Source organism: Ammospiza caudacuta, chromosome 1 (assembly GCF_027887145.1).
Source record: "Ammospiza caudacuta isolate bAmmCau1 chromosome 1, bAmmCau1.pri, whole genome shotgun sequence".
In the NCBI taxonomy this organism is placed as follows: domain Eukaryota; kingdom Metazoa; phylum Chordata; class Aves; order Passeriformes; family Passerellidae; genus Ammospiza; species Ammospiza caudacuta.
In genome coordinates this window covers 43,800,276-43,819,074 of record NC_080593.1, presented here as the reverse complement: position 1 = coordinate 43,819,074, position 18,799 = coordinate 43,800,276, and the positions used below count along the sequence as shown (strand labels likewise).

Genomic DNA, 18,799 nt, shown 5'->3' with positions numbered 1-18,799 from the left:
ATTGAATCTGGGACAAGTTGGGCTCAGTGTGAAACCGAGCAATGAAAACAAGAGACAGATGAGGAGGTCAGAGGAGCACACTACACCCTCAGATCCTGCAAGAGTCTCAGAGTTTGTCACCCCATGTTCCAAGGACAAGTGTAGGACTGGGAACTGCAAATGCCAGAACTAAACCAGCGAGTTTCTCCCCACAAGCATCCCACGCTATCATTGCTGCAAGTCAGGGAATAAGCCTTAGGATCCTGGAAGTAGGGTAATCACAAGGAAGAGAAGACCAATGGTTAACCACAGCAGAACTCACAGCAATTCTGTCCTCTTAATTGAGACAAGATTTCCTGGTTAAAAACGATAATGTAAAAATGATAATGTAACAAGAATAATGCAGAAAGGTGCTCAATGTCATTTATTCTAAGCACTATTCTGCTTTGTTTTTACTTGCTAGACTGAAAAACAAGACAAGACTTGATTTTCCTTAAAGCCTTTGAGCAATGTGATCACTTGTATGGTCATCTTAAAGAGTGTTACTCAGTTACCCATGAGTATGAACAAGCACAATTTTACAGGCACCAAAAGAAAGGTGTGCGTACAAAGATGCTGGAAGATCTTCTCACAAATATTACAGGTTTTTAACCTTCCAAGATTTACAAAACTACCTTGAAAATCCTTCAACACAGTTTGTAGAAAAATCAGGCTAGGGAAAAAGAAGAGTATTTTGTAATGCGTGAACAATTCCTATTTGAGGGCCAGCTGAACTTTGCCCACTTGAAAGTCAAAGCAATATATCCATAACTTAAAACTAGCTATGGAGACACAGGAATAATGCACACAATTACAGTAACTTACTTAGCTATTTTGAAACTGTAACGAAATCAGGGGTTTGCCAGGTGTAATGTATTACAAAATATTAAGCTAATGAATTCAACAAATTATAATCTTTGCAGTATACAGAAATAAAAAAACAATATAATAGAGATCAGAGAGATCATATAATATATCCCTTTATTCATATGGCTTTAATTTGTTACTTTGTTTTTCTGCACAAAGAATTTAAATACCACAAGTATTTAACTGAAGCTATTCTCCTCTTTTAACTTGACCCCTTCCCACACAAAAACATGTTTATTAACTGCAGTAGCAGTTTATGAAGAGTTGGGAGTCTTACAAAAATGGATGTGAACACAACGGAAGCCCCAGCTGGCAATCCAAAAATGCAGGATATAATATTTTATTAGTGCCCCTTATGTCCAGTGTTGTTCTGCTTTGGCTTTCTTTCATTCCAGGCAATGAAGCAGTACAATAAAGACAAGCCCTTAAAAATACAGATACATATATAATTTCTTGAATACCTTTTAAAAAAAATAAATCCTCTCCACCTTTGTTTACCATGTCTCATCAGCTGTGAGATTGATATGACTATAAAGTGGCAATTTTAGCCACAAATGCCAGTCCATAGTTTTAAGTTTTCATGGTTGTTAGAGTGTGGCTTGTGGAATTTAACTCTCCTTATGGTTCCTGTAAAAGGTCTGGGCCTTTGGTAGCTTTGTATCCAGTTTATCTTTCAACTGTAAACGCTGATCCAAACCAGGAGGATCAAGAATGATCATAAGGACATGGCAGATTTGTTGCATCTGGAATTGCATTGAATTATCCTGAAGCACTTTTAGATACAGCTTATGATTTTGTAGCCAATTTTAAGGCAAGTTCTACTGTAGAAATTGAATCAGAAACCCTGAACCTTTAGCTATTATTGTTGTATAACAGGATTATGCCTTGCTCTTCATGCTATTTTCAGCTGCAAAGACTCAGCTCCTCAACTTAAAGGATTTTCTATCTAGTAAACTAAGAAATTTCTGATATTCCACACTACTTTCCCACATAGGTGGGTGCAATACATGGTCTGATACAGATTTCTCTGGATTCTTTACAGTAAGACCCCATAAGTAGTGTTAATTTATTCAATATCTGTACAAAGAATTGAGAGGAACTATGCTGTAAAATCTGGCTTTGTTAGAAGACATTGCAACCAAGGTGAAACTACCTACACTCAAATAATTAATGTGATGCAGTGAGAGATCTGCCATTACCTAGCCCAGTGTGTAGTAGCACACACAAAAGAAGCTGAAGTGGTCTGTCAGTGGAAAATCTAGGGCAATGATGACTTTCTGCATCCTGAAGTGTCAATATCCAGTTCTCTGGAAAAGGGGGTATCTGCTTCTCTGGTTATTCTTTTTGAATCAGAAAAGTGGATGACAATCTCAATCAGATACATTAGAAGATGAATTATAATGCTATATTAGGAAACAATGTATTATTTTTGTGATGCTTCCAGTAGCTTTCTAGAAGGAGGCCACATCATTAAACATTAAACATGTGATGAACCTGCCCAGCTGGAGCTGCCCTGTTCTAACTGGCAGAGGAAGACACTGACCATATTCATCCATAGCAGCCAGGCTGGGTTGTAGGTCATGGATGGTCCTATTATCTTGTTGGTAATATTTTGCTTATGTTTTATAAAATGAATTATTTTATTCCAGCTGCAGTCATTATCATTAATGGAAATGAGCAGTTTAATATGCAGAGTTCTTTTTCACAGCTTTGTTGGGTTTTTTTTTCTATTAGATGAACTGACCTCTGGTTGCCAGCACTACAATATAATTTGCCTCACCAGTACTTTCACAAACCCACTATTGAAACATAAGTACATGCACTGAAAATGCAATAATCTCCAGAAAAATACACATTGACCTATCTGTCCTAGTTCAAATGGAGATAGCTTCTATAAAAAATTGGTTAAGAGACAGGGGGGCGTGTGGGTGGGTGTGTGATGTTAAGCAATTTATTGCTAGGTGGCTTTTCTTTTCGATGATAACAAGAGAAGATGAATAATTTACTTTGTAGGTAACCCTCAGTAAGAACAGGAAACATAGGTACAAGTTTATCCTGACGCATTTTTCATTGTTCATTCCTGCATCATTGCCATGACCTGCAAAATATGCTTTCCAATATTCAGAAATAATTAATCAATAAAATGAACTGCAGAAATGAAGCAGAAAACAAAACATCCAAATCAAAATATAAAGGGAATTCAGTTATTAATCATTAGCTATTCCTAATGCTATTCATTAGCTATTCCATTTTACACTGCTCATTGGAAACAAATGAAGTGTACAGATGCATAAATGCATATATATTCAACACACAAATATTTGAATTCAACACTGACAGTGGCTCAGTGTTTCTGTGTACTATCTCTATACAAATCTTATTTCAGCTCCTTTGTCTCTTGCATGTACTTGGAGAAACTGAAGATGGAAGAGACACAAAGATATCTATAGTAACCCAAAACTGTTCCTAGTAGTACAATATATTCTTAACTGCACTGTCTGCCATAAAATTAAATTATTTGTATGATGAAAATTTCATAAAATCCTGGACACATAAGACAGAGATATCAACATTTTTCAACTAATATTAAACACAACTATAAAACATTTATCTTTCCATAAATATCTCATTAGCAAAAAATAATTTAAGTTTTGTTTTCAAATTAACCAATTTAAAAACCAATGCAGATTAAAACTATTAGATAAAAGACTTGCAAATGAGCAAAAATGCTTTTCGTTTTCTTCTATTTACAAAGGTTTAGTCTCCTAAAGAACATGTTAGTGGTCTAACTAGCTGAAACAATACAGTAAAAACATTTACTGTTCCAATGATACCATCAACATGCTTCAGTTATTTACTTAATATGGCTAACAGTAATCACAGAAGTAATTTTACTCTAGGTCCTTCTTAGCCACTCCATTGTCTGTCTTTTATAAGGAGAATATTTGCTTACTTTTGATAGTATGATTAAAAATGCAGAACTGTTCAGAAACTTATTATAGCACCTTCAGAGAAATAGAAGTCTAAAGGGCATTTTTAAATCTTCACTATTGCAAGTAATGTTACCCTGACCACCTCTCTGAAAATCTGGAGAAAAGTAATAGCCAAACCAAAAGAATCCTTTGTTCTAGTATGCATGCCAGCTGGAGAGACCAAGTCCCAGAACCAGGATAACATAAGAACAAACACTAGATGACCCTGAGAAGTGGAATAACGGAAAATGAGGAAACTCAAAGAACAGAGTTCCAAATTCAAAACTTAGAGCATTAAAAACCAAAAAAATCTATTATATATTCTGAGGTAAGAGCTAGGAAGCATCTTAAGGAAAGAATAAGGATGGAAGGTCCAGCTATGCTAAAAGTGACCAGTGTTAAAACATATGAACCGTATAGAAGTTTATAGAGGTTTATGCACAGGAGGAGAGAAGTAGTTAAGCTGCAAGGCAATAAGGCAACGCATCTTAAAAATTCTAAAGAAACAGCATTTACATGACCTGCAACATTTCTCTTTTGGAATAACAATCTGATAATTTCTTTTAAGATTCTCAAGAACTTGTACCAGTTGTAAACAGTATTGAGGAAGCTTTTCTGTAGTTCACTGAGTTCATCTCCACATCAAAACCACAGGGTCCACTCACATCTTTCATATTCCAGAAAATAAATATGCTTGAAGACTAACAAATTGGTCAGCTGTAGGTGATTTCAAAGAACTCTTTCAAATATCTCTCAAATGCACAAGGCTAAGAGTTAGAATAAAAAATGTTCAGAATATCATTGCTGATTACATAAAACAAACATGGAGAGAAACTTAAACTTCCCAGGGAAGTCTATAGCAGTTAAATGCTTTTGCCATTGCTAAATTTTGTCCTCTGTGAAGTCCAAAACCCCAAACTGCCATATTGGGTTTTGTTTATCTAACCACACTGCCTTGTTCGTCCTGACTTTCAGTTAAGTGTAATCACCACTACTAAATCTGACTCAAGATGCCACAGTATTCAAAACTACTCACTAAAGCTAAACCTTGAGCTTTGTATTTGACACCTTCCACAATGACATACAACTGTGATTCAATAATGGCTTAGATAATTTTCACTGAAAGAGGAGTGCAAGGTGTTTTATTCTCTATTTCTTCCCTTAATCCTTTAATAGTTTGATCTTTCAATACTCCAAATCCTGCTCTTCTCTTTAGCTCATGTTGCAAATTTTAGAAGGACTGCAGGTTAGCCACAGATACTCTGAACTTTCCTCCACACCTGCTGAGTCTGGGCTACTATCCCTAGCTGTTGTCATTAGCTTTTCTTGAGATGATATTTTAGGTCTGCCCTGGTAATTCAAAACTTGCTCCTGCCTTTTCTCTCCTTTCCAAATATTCTGAGTGATTAGTTGTAACTAGGGAGCTTGTTAGTCTGGTTCTCACGGGCTAACTTCTTCTGCTAACATAATAAGGGTCAGCAAGATTAATTAACACGTAAGACAACTTGCTAAAACCATTTTATAGCCTTCCTATAAGTTTTTTTTTTCCTTTTATTCTTGTATAGCCATTGATCAAGAACTAAATTCTGTTGGAAAATCAATAGCTGGAACAGTTTCTACATTTTCAAGTGCAAAGGTGCAATTAATAACTTAATAATTAGACATGTAGGATATGCATGGTTGCACTGAAATGCTTAAAGAAAAGAAGAGCATGAATACTGAATAGAATAAGAACAAGCTTTGACATCAGCTTCAGGAATAACAAGGTATTCAGAAAGCAAAGAAAAGAAACCATGTAATTTCTCTTGCTCATCCACAACTCTTTTTTGTCATGAACCCACCACTCCTCCATCAGAGACTCTGGCACAAGCAATTAAACATGCATTCAGCTTTCTTTGTACAATGGGCTGACCCAGCTTTTGCATCACAGATACAAATGCATCTCACTCCTGTCATTATAGTTTAAAAGCTTAATGACCTCTAAAGGCAGAAAAATCAGTTTCTTTCCTTCCAAGCATGTTGTTCTGTTTCTATTGAGGAGTCTTTGTGTGTTTCTCCCAGCCCAGCTCTCACCCACGTTTACTGCTTTCTCTCAGTCCTCCCTTTGCACGTTTCCCCACCCTCCCCCCAGGATGTATTTCTAGAAGCTGGGTTCTCTCCTACACAGGTCATCTCCCCTCATGCTGTGAAGCAGCAAGCCAACCACACAGACACAAATGAGGGTACATTGAAAGAAAAAAACAGCCATTTGCTATTAAAAAACCCCAAAACACCTCCACCACAAGCAAACTGATTCTGATGCCATTAATTTAATGACCTATACTTTCACAGATGCACATAAACCAACACTAGAAGGCAGCGCTATTAGAGAAAAGTAGTCTTCCTACTTTAAAGTATATTGATGCATATTTGCAAGATTTTAATCTGATTAAAAATCTTTCACCATAATAGTGCTCACACAGTAATTTTTAAATATATGAGTAAGACACTACTCCAGAACATTTTAGACAAAACCATATAAATGTCATCCTAAAAATATTCTCCTCATTGACCACAAGATTTCCACAATCTGACACTTTTCAAAAAGCTTGACTATTTTTTGTCTGTAACAGAAAAACACATGTTATATAGTACTTCATATTCTTTAGACAATAGCTAAGTATTTGTGGACAATATAGATAAGTACAGTTTAAAGAGTTTCCATCTGCTCCTCTCATTGTTAAAGATAAAGAAAAGGACATCAAAGTGTACCAAAGGTGCAAACACTTTGAATTATTGTACTCCTTTTTTCACTAGAAAGATGAGTTTTAGGAAATGCTTTTCTAATGCAAATAATTTCATATGTGGAAGGTTTAAGCTATTTCCTCCTAATTCAGCATCTCCTATGGAGGGAGTACATTCATCTCTATTTCTGCTCACAGGTTACTCAATCTGTGCTTTGGGAGCACAGACCTCCTGCCATGCAACCTTGCTATACATCTGCTGTACATACATTCACCCAGATTAACGTCCTTCTCTCTTTGCCATTTTTTGACAACTTTACAAATCTGACCACTTTTTATCTGCAGTTTCCCCACTGCATATGAACTACAAGGGAAAAATCTTTCTTGACAGGAATTTTCATTATAACATCAGATTTTGAATTCTTACCATGGTCTGTAAGTTCAGACATGCCAAGTTCACTTGTCCCATTCCCTCTTGGTTCATCCTGTCCTGTGGACACATGGTTGCCCATAGTGGCTGGCTGAGAATGAATGAGGTGTTTTGAAGTCTGCTCAGCAGATTCCTAAGTCAAATTATGAAAGAGCATGGAGAAACAGGAATAGAGCTTTCAGCAATATAACAACACAATGGTTGCCCTGATCTACACAATTCCTGGAACATGCATTAGGCAAATACTAAAATAAAATCCTAACATTTTTGTAAATTATTAGTAGTGACTCATCCATAAGAAAAAGCAGGTTTAATATATATTTTTTTCTAGACACAATAGAAGACAGAAACCAGAGGATACACAAAAGAAAATATAGAATACCAAGCACACAAAAAATATTTCTCTGATGTATTCACCAACTATTTCAAAACTGACCCTTTTCTTTCTACAATAGGATGTGGTGCTAGAATTGAACTGGCTCATCTTCTGTTGCAGATTGCTTAAAAGCAAAGGACAACTGATTCTGGGAGTCATTCCAAGGCTTCATTCTTACTAGAAAGTCAGTTGAAGTGTTAATATGCTTAGCCAAATGAAAAGAACTCTCAGCCACACCAAATATAAAATGTTTAAAGGATTACAACTAAACATCTTGAAAAGAAATGTATTTTGAACTGCAATGTCATACAGTCAGTAAAAACATTTCAGAGAGCAGATTTAGACTTAAGGGAAAATTAGGAAAAGGTAACTGAAAAAAATAAAACTGTGTAATGAATAGAGAGCTGGTTGAATCATATCTGAATAATTGAATGTACTTTGCCTCATCACAGATCAACTGGTTCAGCTAAGCAGTTCAGATTTTGATGCACTTCCCAGTTATTAGTCTCAGAACAGGCCTGTGTCTCTAGTGCTAAAGAAAGCATGTGGGAAACAGAAAAGTGCTATACACTGGGTGCACAAAAACAAGACCTCCAAAGCAGCAGCCCATACTTACATGTAGGACATTGACATTCAGCTGCTGAAAATTACGGGACCTGAATTCTTGCATTCGTTTGATATTTTCTTGATATTTTTCTTCTGCAAGCTGCCTGTAAATACAGAACACTTGTATTTAGAATGTGATATCAGGGCATGCACAAAGGGATCTTCTAAAAGCAGACATGGGAAAACAAATTCTGTACTGAGATTTTCATGCTGCCAAATATTCATGGCATCTACTCAGGTTTTATAATGAACACAAAAGGAGATTTCAGACCTTATTTCCAAACCCTATTATATTTTACCTTCACAACTTGCATAACATAATTAAGAAAGAGTAAATTACTAGTCCCAGTCTTTTCTAGTTCTTCCAAAGGTCTGAAATACTTTTGGCTTTATTCCACCAGGTAGTGCAGGAACCTTTCAGCTGTAGACAGGCATGCAATATTTGTGTGCTATGAACTCTTCCTCTAAGGCCCAGTTGGTAACTGTGAGTGTCTGTGTGGAACCACTTAGGACAGGTGCTACATTAAGCAGTCTTTCCAACTTCCACTAATACATTCCCTCCCCACCCATCTCTGGATTTGCACTGCTGGAAGCAGATCTCCAGCTTGAGAAGATATCATTTTTGCATTGTTTCCAATCTCTATTGCTATTAAATTTTCAGCCAGAGTCAACTGATAATGATCTAGAGCTCAATGTTGATCCATTTTAAAGATTCATGACTGAGAACAGGGTCTGAATATTAATGTTGCCTTCATATTACAAAACAAATATATTTCATTTTGGTTTTGGGGGAAAGAAAAAATATGAAAATCTCATCAGAAAACATCAAAATGCAAGAAAGCAATGAAATTGAAAACCAAACTAGAACAATCTTGCAATTAGTATTATTTTCTGATTTCCATTAATTCTTAAAAAGTGAAAGAGACAGACTTCCTATTTACAAATTTCATATTAGTACAAGAATTGGCTTTCCGTATTATTGAAAGCACCATGCAGAAGAGGTGTTAAATTTAATACTTTTTATACAGTGGTTTCAGTTCAAGGAGAGGGTTTTTTAAAATGAGAATCAATTTATGTGTGCCAGTCAGACACAAGTGTTCTTCAGGCATACTTTTCAAAAGGACATGAAGGTCTTAGTTCTTTGCTTCAAATGTGTCATCAAAGCAGTATATTCTGGTTTTTGTTTAAAAACCCCAAACAAAGTCTTCCAGTTGTTTCTCATATTTCATCAGAAACTGTACCTAGTCTCTTCCAAAACATTTTATTATGCCTCACTTAATGAAAAAAACCATCAATCATAAACACTTTACAACATGTCCATTATCCCCATTTGATCTTTTGACAAGACTATCTATCCCCTGAGCTATTAACTGCTACTGGAAAACCTCTGAGGCCAAAACAATTGACAAAAGCTGGATTGCAGCTAAATGTCTGACTCCTCAGACTGTGCAATTCATAACATCAACAGTCATTTAAAAAATGCCTCTTACTGTAACACATTTGAAAATCTCTCACATATTTATTTAACCAGAACCATGGTACTCGAAGCACCAGTTTTGGGCTAATGTTCTAAGTTTCTTCCTACATCAGTGTGATTTTTTTGTCACCCAAAATCCTCACTGCCTTTGAAGATTCATACAATTTTTATTTCTACCTTGACAATTCTAACTCTCCCATTAGACTGATGGGTGGGCAAAATTGCATGGTTAGGGCACAACTTACTTCAACTTCTTTGCCCTCTCGTCTGCAGCATTTAATTTTCTCAGCCGCATTCGTTCCCGCGGTGTCATTTTCTGAACTTCAGAAAGTTCCTGCAGAGTTTGCAAATGAACTTTCTTCTGCCTGAAATTGAATGCAAGCAAACCCATCTTCATATAAAAATGTAAATAGTCAGTATTTTGACGGGATATTGAAACACAGTGACATTTCAAATGGAATAATTAGAAAGTCTCTGGAACTATAGCAGACTAAATAGACTTTGGTTTGGAAAGCAAATGCCTCTTTAAATTGAAATATTTAAACTTGGATTTGTGAAGAGGGTGATTCATTTCAGGTGAGGATGGAAAAAGGCAGATTCATCTCCTTAAAAGAATAAATATTGAAGCACAGTGAAATATTTACCCTGTCAGGCTTCATTATTGGGCATATTCCAAGTACAAAGGCAGTCATTAAATGAGAGCCATAATATGGCTTGTACATTTTACATTGATTGTTACAAGCTGTCTGGAATAAATGAGAATATTTATGTGTCCTTAATGACAGATATAATTATAATGCTCTCCTCTTGAATTCCTGGTCCAAATCAATAATAAGAGTTCACAGGTAAAATGGTCTCCATAGACCATCTCTGAAAGCTGAGCATGAATTATTGACTTACGTATTTCAGCTGTATTTATCAACCAAGGAGAGCAATATTATTCCTTTATCAGAAAAAGGATACTAATCTCAGATTTTTATCTCACATCCTCCAGTAATTAAAACAAAAATTACACCCTAGTTTGAAATGCCTTGGCAGTCTCCCTTCACTTACACAATATATATCTATTATACCATGTATTTATAATACCAAGTATTCATTTAAAATTACTGTTTATGCTCTTATGAGATAAATTCACTTCTGATAATCTAAGAGGCCAGGTTTGTAACCATACAAATTGTAACACTCCTTCTGGACTATCATTTTGAAATCAGGATTTTAATAAATGAGCAGAGAAGATTCATTATGTTGTTCGAATAGTGCAAAGATATGAATATTAGTGTGAAATATGAAAGATTAAGGACAAAGACAAGAAGACTTCAATTATTCATAAGAAAGGAACTAACTCTTCAAGTATGAATAATGTAGACATATTTCTTGTCTCCTGTAAAAACCTCTAATTTAAATTAAAATAACCTCATGGGGAAAAAAGCAATTTTTCATGCAAGTTGAAACTGAACCTGTACAGCCTTATACTTACTTAAATATTTAAAATGTATTACTTGAGTGAGAATAGATTAAAATAAGCCATCAGAGGCCTTTACTAGAAGAAACTAGACTCAACCTTTTTGCTTTGCACAGCAAAAAGCATTCTTGGTGAGAAAAAAGTAAACATAAAGTGGCAATGGTTGAGGAGAACACCACAGCAAGCAAGTATTTATACACTCACTGGGACTAGAGTATTGCTGCAAGACAGCAGATGTGGGGAATTCACTATGTTTAATACTTTTCTCCTACCCTTTTCTGCTCTCTGTCATTTTTCATGTATTTTTAGTTCATTTTGCTTACCTGTTTATATCTGGGATTGCAGGAATTATTTGGCATTTTACTTACCAGTGACAGTACTGGCAGCTAATGCTCTCATAAGTACAATGAGAGTCATTATAAGATTATGACTTCTTGCATATTCCAAACACTTGGGCAAAAATAATCACACTGCAGTACAAGTGAGGATAAGTTACAGTAAGGCTTCTCCTGGGACTTTTTCTCTAATTGATGCTTTGAATTTTAAAACCTCAAGATAAATTGACATTCATTGTTTCATGATTTATAGAAACTCTGGACCTCTGCACAGAAGCAGACTTTCTATTTTCTTCTAGCAATAGTATAAGAGCATGATGTCTGTAGTTAGAACTACTTGCTCTTCCTCTTAGAAACTACAAACTTGCTTCTGAAAGAGTATACTTACAGATTCTGGGATTTGTATAAATGTCCTTTCCACATGCTAGCTCTGTCAGAAAATGATGTCCATTTGAAAGGCGATGAGACTCAATACATTCTAGCTAATGACAATGGATCAGGTATAGAATGCAGTACATATTTACAAGGTTTTATCAGTCTCCTCTAGAAGCATGAGGATATTTGAAGTCTGGATAGACATTCTGCAAATAACAATACTGCTTCCCCAAAGCAGATAAAATGGTTTTGGTGCATAAAGAGAATCTGAAATAGTGTTCACAAGATAAAGGCAAGAATTAAAAGTTTCTTGAAGATTTTAATAATCTATTTTTCAACAAGCATTAAATACTGACTATATCTCATAATTAATAAGGATATAATTATATTAATATGAATACAATATATTAACATGGATATAATTCATACATTCATGGCATAATATCTGGGAAACATTTCAGTGCCCCAAAACTATTTACAGTATATCTCTAAGGAGCATCTCTGTGGTTAACTATATGTAATTTGAAAAGGAAGGAATCCTCTCACAGTTAATTGAATTTACTTGGATATATATATTTATTATTTTATTTTACATCAAGGCTTGCAAAGTTCAATGAACTATTTATACCAAAGGTACCTATTTGTACCAAAATGGAAAACTTTGTCCTCACAAAAAACCAGAGACTCATCTGTCAACAAGAGACATTAGGGATAGAAGTGACAAGTAGAAACTCCAAACACAATTTGTAGAGATGAGAGCCAACACAGTGACAGCAGTTAAACTGTGTGAAATTATGTATAAAAGGTTTTGCTATGCTGATTTCAACTGTCTGTACTCTGCTCTCTTCCTACCACTGACAGCAAACTACACTTTGCTTGGAAAAGCTGAAGATGGTCACCTCTCCTGAAGGGAGGCTTGTAAGCTGCAGAATTGGCAGCATCTGCAAAGTGATCACAGCTGCAAAACTGTGGGTCCTGTACAAGAGCAGAGGTCACAAAAACGGAGGTGAAAATCCTATTGCCTCAAAGGCACTGCCAGTTCTGGATTGTTTTAATCTTTATTAAAACAATTCTTATTTTGCTGTTACCTAATAATTCAAAACAAATATCAGAGAGCTGTTAAAATCTTGAAAATTATTTAAAAGGAAACAAGAAACATGGATGTTCATTGCTTCCTCACAGGATCACAAACTTCAGGTTTTGCTCTTGCTAGCTCCCAACAGAACAAAACCTGTACAGAAAGTTCAGGAATGGGGAGCAAAGGGGAGGAGGGCGAGTTGCCATGAAACTGCAGAGCTAATTTACACAGGCAAAATGAAAATGTCCATGTTAGAATTTGCTTTAAACATTGCAGCATTGTAATTTAATGCAATTATTTAATTCAATATATATTCAATGACTAAGAGAGAGATTATGTGTGAAGACACTGCTGCTGTAACAGCCAAGAAACATCACCACTCTCGATTTCTCACTAAAGTTACAAGACAAAAATAACAGTATCCTATAGAGGCATTAGCTTAATATTAGTTTAAGTGTGCATGCTTTCAGTCTGGTGTCATTTAGGAAACACAGCTTTCACATGCAATTTTTAGTAGGTACAGAAACAGCAGCACTATAAATGATGATGACCTAACTAAAATGACAGCTTAAACTTCCAAAATTTCAGAACAAATGTTATTTACATACCAGCTGGTACTAAGTTAACATCAACATATGCACAGGCACGTGCAATTTACACAGTCACATAATAAAAATATTTCATCTGCAAATCTTTTTTTACTCCCTAAACTTTAATTATGCATCTCCTTAATGGGAGTGGTTGCTCTTGTATTTCTAGGGAATAGATTTGTCCAAGCATAAAGCACTATGAGATTGACATAAGTGATGACAGACACAAGTTAATGACATTATTTGGCAACACTGTAATTTCATATAGTACTGCCCATAAAACTGTTTAAAATACTTACACGGCACCAAAAATAGGAGCAGATTCTTTGTGACAGTTAAGTGCCTTGTCTTTCACAGTCATGTTTGTGAACTTGTACTGTATTTTCTGCGGGGAAATAAAACAGACGGGGTATCAAGATTTGATGTTAAAGTTATTCAGAATCCTCAGCTATTACCCAATACCATCCTAATATAAAAACTGACCAAGCAGTTTCCTTCCCCACCTTCTCAGAAAGCCAAATAATACAGGCACTGAAGCCTGGGCAAAAAGAGCAAAAGGCATTGCTTTTCATTAAAACTATGAGTAACCAGAACAGTTCAGAGATATGTACCCAGGCCCAAGTGATATACATTTTTTTAATGCATAAATGTCTGGTTTTCTTATTGCTCATAACATTTAAGAGGGGATACATTCAGCATATCAAGTGATAAGGGCTTCTTTCCTCAGTCATATTTGTACTATAGCTCTGAAAGTCCCCTGGATTAATGCTCCCATGAAGAGCTATCAAATTCTTTTTTTCTCACCATGTTTTCCCTGCCTCCATTTTGCTTCTGCAAAATACATACTCAAATGGCAAGTGTACAGCTACTGCTTTTTCTTACATACCTGTAGTTGTTCATCAATATAAGGGGATTTTAGGATCTCTGCTGCTGCTGGTCTCAATGAAGGATCCTTACTTAACATGCTGAAACATTAAAAACCAAATATAATAATTGATTATAATTGTCCAAACTTACTGAAAACCTGCTAAACAAGAAAATAACATACCTGCATAGCACAGCATTCAGTTTGCTTGGATATCTGTCAGGAAGAGAAGGTGTTTCACCTTCCACAATTTTTAACACAACAGACAAAAAATTCTGTCCAGTGAATGCATGGTTCATACAGCACATCTCATACAAAATGCATCCCAGAGACCTTGAAGAACAAAGAAGTGGGAATAGTATGTATTATTCACCAGTCCTAATGGCCATCATAAAAGGTCACCAAGCTGAACATTTTAAAATAAACACTCTCATAATAATTTTATACAATGACTATTCATAACAGTTTGCACTTCAGCTGAGTTCTGTCTGATGAACATTTTTTTGAAATAGGGGAGTTGAGTTTTGCAGGCCTTGGAGGATGCTCAGGTCTTTCTCCAGTCGGGATGCTGACTTGATCAATGATTGACTTGACCAACTTGATCACTTCACTGACTTGGCCTTGATTGACTTGATCAAGGTCATAGAAAATTCTGGAGAGACCAGATAAAGGCCAAGGCTCATCGAAGCAACCAGTTTAAATATCTGGTATTTGATTGTGGTGTTTATAATTTAATCTCTGATTTCAGAAGAAGTAAGACAATAAAATATAATTATAAGAAATATGTATGGGTGAATGGCTGTCAGGAAAGCAGTATAAAAATCTTTGAAAGGAAATAATGAATAAAGTTTCAATTACTCATTTTGGTTAAAGAAGAGGAGTTGTTTTGGTCCATCTGGCAATAAAAGAACAAGAGCAAACAATTTTAAAGCTGAAAGCCAGGCTCTTCATCCAGTGCAAATTGAGGGGGCTCTACTCACTGGTACTTCTCAAGCAAGTATGTGAAAACCATTAGCAGAGCATTTTTGCAAAGAACCAGCTAAAGAACAACTACTGAGGTAAATAAATGCTTGCCTAGGTTTTTTAAAGATTTAACTGTCAAAGGCTGTCAAACAGCCTTCAAACTTACAAAATCAGTAAACAGTAAGACACAGATGATAATCTGTATTTGTGATGTATGTTCAGACTCTGAAACAAGATAATTACTACATGAGAAAATACTTAAAGCAAAAAGAACAACAACCAAAAAAAAACCCAAAACCCTATGCACACAGCATCTGAAAGCATCAAATAAAAATGGAAATCAGCCAGAGAGAAGAAAAAAAGAAGGAAAATCCCAACCTGACAGACTGTACTATAACTTCTTTTTGCAGAATCAATATGTTTTGGAAGCTGCTTGATTCTGGCAGTTAGAAATTGTTTAATGAGCCATTAGGAACACAGGATTTGACACATCAGGGAAGCTGATTTATTCATCTAGTTTAGTACTCTGACTACACCTGAGGTGGAGAAAGATTAAAAGAATGTCCAGGGCATTCTGCTGCAGCCAGGGCTGTGAACAGGCTATCCAGGGAAAATCCCATCTGTTCCATGAAAGAAAAAAACTGGGGAAAAAAGTAAAGAAAAATGAAGGAAAAAGAATAAAGTTTCTTTCTGCAGAACCAAAATCCTTGAAATTAAATAAATATCTCCTAAGCTGAGAAATGCTGCCCTGGGTTCCTGAACAAGGCTATTTCTTCCCAAGAGAGCTGCTGAGCTGCAAACACCCAAAGAAATAATAGGCAAGCTTTTGGCTCAAAACTGCATTTCTCAGTTGTGTTTCTACATTTCTGCTCTAAGCACCTTGTGAGGAGCAGGAGGAAATTGCTTCCCAGTTCCCATAAGCAATCCACACATGATCCAAACATATCATTTAATTACTTTTATAATCTTAGCCTGCATAAGCGCCAATGTTATAAAATTCTAAAATGGTCATTAAACCAGCCAGCCAGCCAGCATATTTGCTTTGACAACTCCCTATATTCACAAATGGGTTTGACAAGGTTCCCGAAGAGCACATAATTTCAGCAAAATTGTGGCATGACAAGTTCATGTTGAAGCTACTTATGCTCAATTACATCACAAAATGGAGCATCTGGACAGGCTTCAATGTGTTCTCCCCAATCTCAACTGACAGACCTCCAACTCCTCCCTCTTAGGAGAAACCACCCTGAGGGTTTTTTGAGGTTTAAGTTTCATACATAAATATTGTCATCCTTTTAACATCTGATCTTTGGTAAAAACATTACAATTCTTCAAAGGTTATAAGATCCAAGTTAGCTTTAAATTCAACTTTAAAAGTCAGATAATATAAATGAATATATCTCTAAGGCTTATATATCTATTTGTCTGATCATATCAGAATGTTTTAAGAATTCATTGGCTTCAGAGTCTGTGAGAAATACGTCTGTGAATTTAATTTCCTCAATACTCACTCATCAGCCCTTAAATGAGAACTCCTTGTGCTGTCTTCTTGAGCCCCATCCCCTCAGCCTTCACATTGCTCCATTTTTTGTATGTTAACATTAAAGAAAAAGACAAAATGGGAGAATAGCATAGACAAGCAAGCACAATAAAATGAAAGCCTCAAGATCTGTGTAGGTAGCCCAATTTAACCAAACACAACAGACAAATCATCTGTCAAACTCTGACAGTACTTGATGGAAGATGGAGTACAATGGATTTACATGTGACTGTGACATCACTTTGCCTCTGCCACAGCACTGGAGGCACGGCAGTGTTGGCCAAGCCCCAACAGCACCAGTGTCACCACAGGGTGGGTGAGGGCAGGAAGGGACACCGGGACAGCGGCAGAGCAGCGCCTCGGGGTGACGCTGGGCTGGGCTACCAGTGAATGGTCTGAAAATTATTTGCAATTAATTTCTTTTATTTGTGTATCTATATAAGTATTAGATGGCTTGTAAACCTCTAAGTCAGTGACACACACAGACACAGCAGTGACTGAGCCCTGGCCCAGCCTGGCCTCTGGGGCTCTCTCTGTCTCGGCTCAGCTGCCGGCACCGCTCTGACTCTGCTCCGCCTGCCGGAGCTACGGTGGGAAGCACCAGTGGAAGCAGTGGTGGTGAACTGCCCAACTGAGATCTGCTCCCTGAAGAAACTTCTTGTCTGCAAAGGAGGAAACTCCAGACTGTGTCATCTGCAAAGATTTTATCTCATGGCCCAGCCAGTCCAGGCTCAGGGATGCTGAGGAAAACATGGGAGCCAACTTCAATTTGCCTCCTGTGAATTTAGATTTGACATAAAGCGTGGAATAACAAAGAACTACAGCCCTGACATTTCAACTGAACAAAAACATAAATGCTGCCACTTCTCTGAGACCAACTGCAGAAAAACTGTAAAACATGAAGCTTTTTCCCATCTAATGACCTTGGGCTATAAAGGACAGTACTTCTTGCACCAGCTGCTGCACTGTGAATATTCAAGCCAGTTTTGAAAAGCCAGTTGCATAACATTTCAGTGAACCTGAAAAGTACAGTGTCTCTTTAGAGCACATCAGTAATGCAGCAGAATTTAAGGTCCTTCCAATGAACTGAACAGTGAGAGGATCACAATAACAAGGTGAGATAGCACTAATTGTCTTTTCCAGAAGATATTTTACATTATCTTATGTTTAACAAGGGAACATTTGTAAGTCTGAATTTTTGTGTGCAAATTTTTGAATCCTGCTGGAGATCAGGAACAGAAGTCTGAAGAGAGAATGTCAATTCATCTACATATAAAAGACTTGGGCAAGTCTTTGAAAGTGTTCAGAGGTCAACAAACTGTGCTGTTTAACATCTCTGTCAGCAACATGGACAGAGGGACTGAGTGTATCTTCAGCAAGTTTGCTGACAGCTGTGTGGTATGGTCAGCATGCTGGAAGGAAGGGCTGTCATCCAGAGGGAGCTTGGCACACTTGAGAGGCGAGCTTGTGCCAGCCTCATGGAGTACAAGGCAAATTGCAAGTTCCTGCACTTAGGTCACAAATACAGACTGGGCAGAATGGAAAAGCAAGCCTGAGGAGAAGGATTTGGAGGATGTTGCTTGATAAAGAGCTCAACATGACTTGGCAATGTGTGCTGAGAGCCCAGAAAGCCAACCCCATCCTGGGCTGCATCAGAAGAGTGTGATCTGCAGGCTGAGGAAGGAGATTCTTCCCTCTACTCCACTATTCTGAGGCCTCACATGGAGTACTGCATCCAGCTCTGGGCCCTCAAGATGAGAAGGATGCAGACCTGTTGAGGCAAGTCCAGAGGAGGTACACAGAGATGATCTGGGGGCTGGAACACCCCTGCCAAGGATTGAGGCTGAGAGAGTTGAGGCTGTTCAGTTGGGTAAGAGAAGGCTCCAGGGAGACTTCAGAGCACCTTGCAGCACATGAAGTGATAGAGAGCCAGAGAGAGACTTTTTACAAATTTGTGTAATGACAGGACAAGGGGTAACAACTTCAAACTGAGAGAGAGTTCAAGGCCAGGCTGGATGGGGCTTTGAGCAACCTCATCTAGTGGAATGTGTCCCTGTCCATGGCAGGGGAGTTGGAATGAAATGATCTTTAAGGGCCCTTCCAACCCAAAGCATTCTAT

General features: G+C 36.9%; 1 protein-coding gene across 2 annotated transcripts in view; it reads right to left on the bottom strand.

Annotated features, from left to right (window-relative positions):
* NEK11 (NIMA related kinase 11) overlaps positions 1 to 18,799 on the bottom strand; it is an 80,981-nt gene that overhangs the window by 32,634 nt on the left and 29,548 nt on the right. For both annotated transcript variants that reach the window (XM_058809995.1, XM_058810002.1), the window contains 6 exons: positions 14,361 to 14,510; positions 14,199 to 14,277; positions 13,612 to 13,697; positions 9,715 to 9,834; positions 8,003 to 8,096; positions 7,008 to 7,143 (listed from right to left, as the gene is read on the bottom strand). In XM_058809995.1, the coding sequence (XP_058665978.1) occupies positions 7,008 to 7,143; positions 8,003 to 8,096; positions 9,715 to 9,834; positions 13,612 to 13,697; positions 14,199 to 14,277; positions 14,361 to 14,510 (665 nt within the window). The remainder of the gene's footprint in view (positions 1 to 7,007; positions 7,144 to 8,002; positions 8,097 to 9,714; positions 9,835 to 13,611; positions 13,698 to 14,198; positions 14,278 to 14,360; positions 14,511 to 18,799) is intronic.